The 8,974-nt window shown below is 38.3% G+C and overlaps 1 protein-coding gene across 1 annotated transcript in view; it reads right to left on the reverse strand.

Annotated features, from left to right (window-relative positions):
- Window positions 1–7,514, reverse strand: part of LOC121557164 — a 71,686-nt gene extending 64,172 nt beyond the window's left edge. The window contains exon 1 of the mRNA XM_045214389.1: window positions 7,506–7,514. Within this exon, the coding sequence (XP_045070324.1) occupies window positions 7,506–7,514 (9 nt within the window). The remainder of the gene's footprint in view (window positions 1–7,505) is intronic.
- Between the last annotated feature and the right edge of the window lie 1,460 nt (window positions 7,515–8,974).

An 8,974-nucleotide genomic window follows, 5' to 3' on the forward strand; every position in this document is an offset into this window, starting at 1 on the left:
TGAATCCAGTCCAAAGTGTTAGATAAGTCTACCTCCACTGTTTTCTAATTGAATCCAGGCCAAAGGGTTAGATAAGTCTACCTCCATTGTTTTCCACAAAGGGTTTTAAAAGGTCTAGTCTCTTAACCCTACCTACATGTACATACTACCTCAATTACCTGGACTAACCTGTACCTCTGGACATTGTCTCGGTACTGGTACCCCCTGTATATAGCCTCCTTATTGTTATTTTATTGTTGCTCTTTTATTTTTTTTCTTAACTATTATTTGTCTTAGAACTGCATTGTTGGTTAAGGGCTTGTAAGCATTTCATGGTAAGGTTTACATTATATTCAGTTCATGTGACAAATAAAATGTGATTTGATTTTGATTTGGTCTCTGGAGAGACATGAAAATAGCTGTGCAGAGACGCTCCCCATTGAACCTGACAGAGCTTGAGAGGATTTGCAGAAAATAATGGGAGAAAATATATAGTCTAATGTAGCCTGTTATCCATATATAGTCTAATGTACCCTGTTATCTATATATAGTCTAATGTAGCCTGTTATCCATATATAGTCTAATGTAGCCCGTTATCCATATATAGTCTAATGTAGCCTGTTATCCATATATAGTCTAATGTAGCCTGTTATCCATAAATAGTCTAATGTAGCATGTTATCCATATATAGTCTAATGTAGCATGTTATCCATATATAGTCTAATGTAGCATGTTATCCATATATAGTCTAATGTAGCCTGTTATCCATATATAGTCTAATGCAGCCTGTTATCCATATATAGTCTAATGTAGCATGTTATCCATATATAGTCTAATGTAGCCTGTTATCCATAAATAGTCTAATGTAGCATGTTATCCATATATAGTCTAATGTAGCCTGTTATCCATATATAGTCTAATGTAGCCTGTTATCCATATATATTCTAATGTAGCCTGTTATCCATATATAGTCTAATGTAGCCTGTTTCTAAATATAGTCTAATGTCACATGTTTTCCAGATATAGAAGCATATAATTACATATTAGAACTAATAACTAGTAATTTAATAGGATCTCTGTGTAAAGAACTCTGATATGATTCAGAAGGAATGCAATAGGAATATATAGGACAGGAAGTTAGGACAGGAAGTTAGGACAGGAAAGTGACTCTGAGTGTGATCTAAACCAACAAAACCACAACCCACCATCACTGTGTTTCAGGTTAATACTACTCCTAAACACAACCCACCGTCACTGTGTCTCATGTTAATACTACTCCTAAACACAACCCACCATCACTGTATCTCATGTTAATACTACTCCTAAACACAACCCACCATCACTGTGTTTCATGTTAATACTACTCCTAAACACAACCCACCATCACTGTGTTTCAGGTTAATACTACTCCTAAACACAACCCACCATCACTGTGTTTCAGGTTAATACTACTCCTAAACACAACCCACCATCACTGTGTTTCAGGTTAATACTACTCCTAAACACAACCCACCATCACTGTGTTTCAGGTTAATACTACTCCTAAACACAACCCACCATCACTGTGTCTCAAGTTAATAATACTCCTAAACACAACCCACCATCACTGTGTTTCAGGTTAATACTACTCCTAAACACAACCCACCATCACTGTATCTCATGTTAATACTACTCCTAAACACAACCCACTGTCACTGTGTCTCATGTAAAATACTACTCCTAAACACAACCCACCATCACTGTATCTCATGTTAATACTACTCCTAAACACAACCCACCATCACTGTGTTTCAGGTTGATACTACTCCTAAACATAACCCACCATCACTGTGTCTCATGTTAATACTACTCCTAAACACAACCCACCATCACTGTATCTCATGTTAATACTACTCCTAAACACAACCCACCATCACTGTGTTTCATGTTAATACTACTCCTAAACACAACCCACCATCACTGTGTTTCAGGTTAATACTACTCCTAAACACAACCCACTATCACTGTGTTTCATGTTAATAATACTCCTAAACATAACCCACCATCACTGTGTTTCAGGTTAATACTACTCCTAAACACAACCCACCATCACTGTGTCTCATGTTAATACTACTCCTAAACACAACCCACCATCACTGTGTTTCAGGTTAATACTACTCCTAAACACAACCCACCATCACTGTGTTTCAGGTTAATACTACTCCTAAACACAACCCACCATCACTGTGTCTCAAATTAATAATACTCCTAAACACAACCCACCATCACTGTGTTTCAGGTTAATACTACTCCTAAACACAACCCACCATCACTGTGTTTCAGGTTAATACTACTCCTAAACACAACCCACCATCACTGTGTCTCAAGTTAATAATACTCCTAAACACAACCCACCATCACTGTGTTTCAGGTTAATACTACTCCTAAACACAACCCACCATCACCGTATCTCATGTTAATACTACTCCTAAACACAACCCACTGTCACAAGGTCTCATGTTAATACTACTCCTAAACACAACCCACCATCACTGTATCTCATGTTAATACTACTCCTAAACACAACCCACCATCACTGTGTTTCAGGTTAATTCTGCCCATAAACTCATCACTCTTACTCTTACTGTTACTCATAATTCAGGCCATTTTCTAAAAAGTCCCCACTATATTATATTCTTCTTAGACCCCTCAAAATAGCAGGCAAAAATATTACTGTATAAACAACATGTACAGTATATATTTCACAATCAAATGTTCAAAAAAAGTATCCACTTCAATCTACTACTCTCAGAGCCCTCACAATAACATGCAAAAGTCTCCACTATAAACTACTACTCTCAGAGCCCTCACAATAACATGCAAAAGTCTCCACTATAAACTACTACTCTCAGAGCCCTCACAATAACATGCAAAAGTCTCCACTATAAACTACTACTCTCAGAGCCCTCACAATAACATGCAAAAGTCTCCACTATAAACTACTACTCTCAGAGCCCTCACAATAACATGCAAAAGTCTCCACTATAAACTACTACTCTCAGAGCCCTCACACCTCTGTAGCTCAGCTGGTAGAGCACGGCGCTTGTTAACGCCAAAGTAGTGGGTTCAATCCCCGGGACCACCCATACACAAAAAATGTATGCACGCATGACTGTAAGTCGCTTTGGATAAAAGCGTCTGCTAAATGGCATATTATTATTATTAATATAAAGCAAAATAATTGGCCAGTCTGAGATATGGCTTTTTCTTTGCAACTATGCCTAGAAGGTCAGCATCCCGCAGTCGCCTCTTCACTGTTGACATTGAGACTGGTGTTTTGTGGGTACTATTTAATGAAGCTGCCAGTTGAGGACCTGTGAGGCGTCTGTTTCTCGAACTAGACACTCTAATGTATTTGTCCTCTTGCTCAGTTGTGCACCGGGGCCTCCCACTCCTCTTTCTATTCTGGTTGGAGCCAGTTTGTTCTGTTCTGTGAAGGGAGTAGGACACAGCGTTGTACGAGATCTTCCGTTTCTTGGCAATTTCTCCGCATGGAATAGCCTTCATTTCTCAGAACAAGAATAGACTGATGAGTTTCAGAAGAAAGTTATTTGTTTCTGGCCATTTTGAGCCTGTAATCTAACCCACAATTGCTGATGCTCCAGATACACCACTAGTCTCAAGAAGGCCATTTTTATTGCTTCTTTAAATCAGCACAACAGTTTTCAGCTGTGCGAACATAATTGCAAAAGGGTGTTCTAATGATCAATTATCCTTTTAAAATGATAAACTTGGATTAGCAAACACAACGTGCCATTGGAACACAGGACTGATGTTTGCTGATAATGAGCCTCTGTACGCCTATGTAGCTATTCCATTACAAATCAGCCATTTCCAGCTACAATAGCCATTTACAACAATGTATGTCTACACTGTATTTCTGATCAATTTGTTGTTATATTAATGGACAGAAAAATAGCTTTTCTTTCGAAAATAAGGACATTTCTAAGTGCCCCAAACTTTTGAATGGTAGTGTACATATTGAGTATAATGAGTATATTTATGTTGTATTATACAGGGCGAATTAAAAAACAACAAGCTATGTTTCAATATGTTCTCCCTGTTAAAGTAAAGGTTAAATAAATAAATAACATTATTTGGGTATGAGTTAACAGAATATGATGTTTTAAAAGTTAGATTTTCTTTTATAACCTGCTTCTGCTATTCTACTGTTCAAACCATCTCTCCAATTGCTTCTTACCTGTTGTGCTTTTTGTCCCTTCCTGCCTCCCTTCCAGGATTAAAACATTGTTAGATTAATTTGGATTTTAAGAATAATGACTAAAGGATTTCACCCCAAATACAGTATAAATGTTAGAATTATCATGTAGTGTCAAACCACTAACAGAGGGGGCGGTACTAAGCATTCAAGGGTAAAGGGGAAGGCGGAAACTGTTTAGAAAAGCCAACTAAAGGTGGGAGGAGTCAAGTTCAGGAAGTATAAAATCGTATGTTTGTGTTTTTGGCGCCAGAGCTCTCCATGAATAAACATACAAAAAATCCTTCTTCGTGGTTATGGACCTTGAATCATTGATGATTAAAACCAGAGCCTTACAACCTCTGGTAATGATTCAAGCTTAGGTTGAATTAGAGATAGAAATTCACATGACAGATTGGTCCTTTGAGCGGAGCTTAAATACGTCTTTATCGTTCTAAGGACACCGAATCCGTGCACGGCCGGGTGATAGCATCCGTGAAAGAGTCCTGGCCTTCGACGTTAAGGTTATTAACAGGCCGGTGATTACTCTTTATGAACAATAAAGACGTTAACGAGTTTGAAAAAGCATTTAAATCCAAACTGCAAGGAAAAGGTCAGTAATTTTTATTCATGGATTTTGGTGAAATTATTTGAACTTGTATGAGAATAGTAATTCTTGTGGAGGGCAGAGAAAAGTTACCAAAATCTCAAAGGAAGTAATAATTATTACGAAACGGGGAGGGTCCGCAATTGACCCTAGGTAAATAGCTATTACCAGAATAATCTAGTCCGAAATGACAAGGGGTGAAAGGCCATCATCAATGTAAACTAGTTTTTATTGAGACTGTACTGGGTACAGTGCTACGATAAACAGGGAAAGGGATGATTTTTGTTGTGTGCTTTGGATACATAAAACAGGTCAAAAGTCGCGTATACGACTGGGGATTTGCTAGAACTCTGTGTGTTTCATGAAACTAGAGCAGTTACGACCTCTAGGTTACAAATAGGTTTAGCAAATGACTGTATAATGTTGTGTACGTGTGAGACTTGAGAATCCATCAGTATACGTGATAATTGTTTCAAGGAAGGAGCTAAAAAATAAAATAATTAGGTCACGTGAGAAAAAATTGTTATCGACCCCTTTCATGAAACCGGAGTTTTTAATAAAAAACTCTGAGTTAGGGGTTAAATAATTTTAAATGGTTAATTACAAAAGCAGATCATACATTGGCTCAAGAGACGCACTAAAATAATAGCTCCTAGAATAATAATTCTGGGAATTATTACTAAAGGGGAGGATTTTTATTTTTCCACCATGGGAAATAAATCTTCTAAAGAGGTCCGAGAATTAACATTAACGGGGGATGAAAGATATATGTTAGGAAGAGATCGAAGAAATATGTTTTATGGATCCATTTGGGGGAAGAGGTATGGATTTATTGGGCATCTCGATGTTGCAAAGTTAGAAAATATGATTACGCAAATGCATATCAACTGTGGAGCAAATGTTAAAAAACAGCGAAAGGAGGGGCTAGAGAGAGCGAGTGTTTTTTTTAAGCGCGAAAGTGCTTTAACGGTAACAAAGGAATATTTAACCATCGTGACTGCAGGGGTAAAGAAAGGGAATACGACAGTCAATTTTTTGGTTCAACGGGTAAAATGTTTGAAAAAATGATTGGTGTCAATTAAGAATTGGCTAAAAACACCACAAAGCGATTATTTGAGAGGTACCTATACAATTCCAACGATGCATATGTATGAATTTTCGCACTCAAACGTAGACGTACGTCATGAGTGAGAAAGTAGAGAATATTTACATTTGCATTTTTGGTCAATAGAGGGTTGCATTGAACTATTATGTTGTGTTGGGCATTTGAATGGCATAAGGTGAAATGTGTGTAGGAGGGAATTCAACGGCGGGTATGAATGATAACCGGATACTACTTAGTATTTGGTTGGTTAAATGCTGAATAAAAGATTTGAGCCGTGGTTATGGGGTAACTAGGAAGACACACTTATTCAATAGGGAATGGGTGGAGAGAGAGAGAGTTTTTACGTGTATTAAAAGTTGCATAAGATAGCTTTAGTAGTATTCTAGATAGGTCTATGAAAATATGTTACAAGTACGAATGACATTATTTCCTAAGAAGGTAGATTGTAGGGAAGTTTCCCGCGCCTCCCCCATAATGTAGGAAGGAGCAGGAGAGGGGGAGGAGGTGAGACAGTACATAGTTCAAATGGTAGGAATGTCATTGAGTTTATGCTGATCAACGATATCAAGCATTTGTTTTATTGATTGGGGCCGAATCAGAGAGAACTGTTAAAGAGATTGAATAGCGAACTGAAATGGGTTAGCGGGAAAATACAAATAGTTGGAAAATTTTAAAACGATAATTTATTTTCGTTACAGGGAAGCAAGTGGCATTGGCTGTTGTGCTGGGGGAATAGCGCCAGCCTGTGGTGGGTTCTGGATTTGTTATAAAAAAATATATATTTTAAACTAAAGTGATGGAATAGACTACAATTATAACATCAGAAAAAGGACACAATATAATTCGTAATAGTTATTATAATTATTATTGATAGTTATTGCATTTTTTATTATCCTGAGTGGCGCAGTGGTCTAAGGCACTGCATCGCAGTGCTAACTGTGCCACTAGAGATCCTGGTTTGAATCCAGGCTCTGTCGCAGCCGGCCGCGACCGGGAGACTCATGGGCGGCGCGCAATTGGGCGGCGCACAATTGGCCCAGCGTCGTCCAGGGTAAGGGGGAAAATGGCCGGCAGGGATGTAGCTCAGTTGATAGAGCATGGTGTTTGCAACGCCAGGGTTGTGGGTTCGATTCCCACGGGGGGGCAGTCATTTTTTATTTTTTAAAAATATGTATTCACTAACTGTAGGTCGCTCTGGATAGGAGTGTCTGCTGGGTGACTAGAATGTAAATGTATAATCATTGATTCAGTAATGATAGAAGGGTAGAGAGGAAATAGGCAGGTTAAGGGTAGAGTTAGATAGAGAGAAAGAGGTAGTAAGAGCTATAGAGGGTGTAGTGCACCCTAAGACAGGAACAGAGGGGTTCAGGAGGGATTTGGAGAGTCTAGCAGCAAGCTTTAAGCTAAACACAGGGGAAATTGAGAGGGCAGTCAGAACCCTAGTTGGGAAAGATTGGGCAGCTGTTCGGGGGCAGTGGGTTTAAGGGGATGCCAATGGAGCAGTCCTACCATGGTCAAATGATGGGCAATATGTTGGGAAAATAACTGAGTTGTGTAATAATTTAAGGGAACCTTACCATCGACATGCTGACTTCTCCAAAGTACATGAATGTAAACAGGAAGACAGTGAGACCATCAGCCAAGTGGCATACCTGAGCCTCCCCAGGGACAGGGAAATGATACTCCGTACCATCAGCAGCTAAAAAATAGCATTCCTTAGTGGAATGAGACCAGAATTAAGCAGGAATATTAAGAGGACTTTAGTGGGATGGGGAACTACTTCGTTAGCCGAGGTCAAGAGATATGCAATCGATCATGAGCGGAATAGTAGACAGGATAGAGTAAGAAAAATAACATACGGGAGCTGAGTATTTAATGGCCACTAGGGGAAATAGGTGGTAGAGGTAGAACTCCAGAATAGAAGGGGAGAGAGATTTTCTTAGGGGGTGGATCAAATAATTGATAATGGATCATTTGAAATGAGATCACATGTAGCAGATTTAGAGTAATCAATTAAATAATCATTGTATACTCGAGGAATTTTGAGGGATTTTATGGATTAGTTATAAGGAATTAGATTGATACAAACATTATTCATGAGTTAGGATTGGGGATATCTGTATCATGTTTTGTGTTAATACCATCTTTAGATTACGGATGGTAATTGAAGGTTAACAAAATGTATAACCAGGAGAAAGAGATTAGCTTATCTCATTGAAATATTGCTCAGGGCGGAGCTGGGGAGCAGTAGTGAAGTTAGGCAGTATTTAGGTCATAAGAGGGAGCTACCAAATTAAGTTGAGCCTAACTATCTTTGATTGTTATTTTTCAATTGTGTTTTTCAAATAAAAAAAAACACACCCAGCATGATGTTTATAAAGGGTTGTTATGTTGAATTTAGGGGATTTTCAACAGTTCATAGGTGGTGTTTACTATGCTGTGGGATGGAACAGTTTATTGGGTGATATTTGAAACTAAATTAATGGAATAAGCTGCAGTAATCAGAGGAATGTACAATCTAAGGCTAGACAACTATTGCCTAGATCATTGATTTAGCAATAGGATCAGGTAGATAGGGACTAGAGAAAAAAAAAAATTAGATGAAGAATGATGAGCTTTTTGGTAAGGATAGACTGCTGTAAAGTTGGGTACTCCATTATGTACTGCATACGGGTAAATTAAGTGATCTTATCTATGGGAAGGCAATGGTGGCCCATGGTAAAATCATTGGGAACTCTAGGGAGGCATACATATATCAGGGATGTTACCCAAATGGTAGAGAGTAAAGAGGGATATGACATTGGTCGTGATTTAAAGATGATGGGTTTTTTTGGTGGGCTATTAGAGATAACTGGGTTAATCACGAACATAGAGGTTTTTATTCTTTGTTGCTAGGCAGAAGACTTAGGTGACCTAAATATGGACTTGTCATGTCCAACAATCAGTCTTCAGGTCAAGCCCGGGAGAACCGGGGTAGAACAGAGGTTGAACTAAACATAAGTGTTTTTACAAGATAAGAGATTGATTGATTGGATTACTAATTGAT

This window comes from Coregonus clupeaformis, unplaced genomic scaffold (genome assembly GCF_020615455.1).
Source record: "Coregonus clupeaformis isolate EN_2021a unplaced genomic scaffold, ASM2061545v1 scaf0248, whole genome shotgun sequence".
Lineage (NCBI taxonomy): Eukaryota > Metazoa > Chordata > Actinopteri > Salmoniformes > Salmonidae > Coregonus > Coregonus clupeaformis.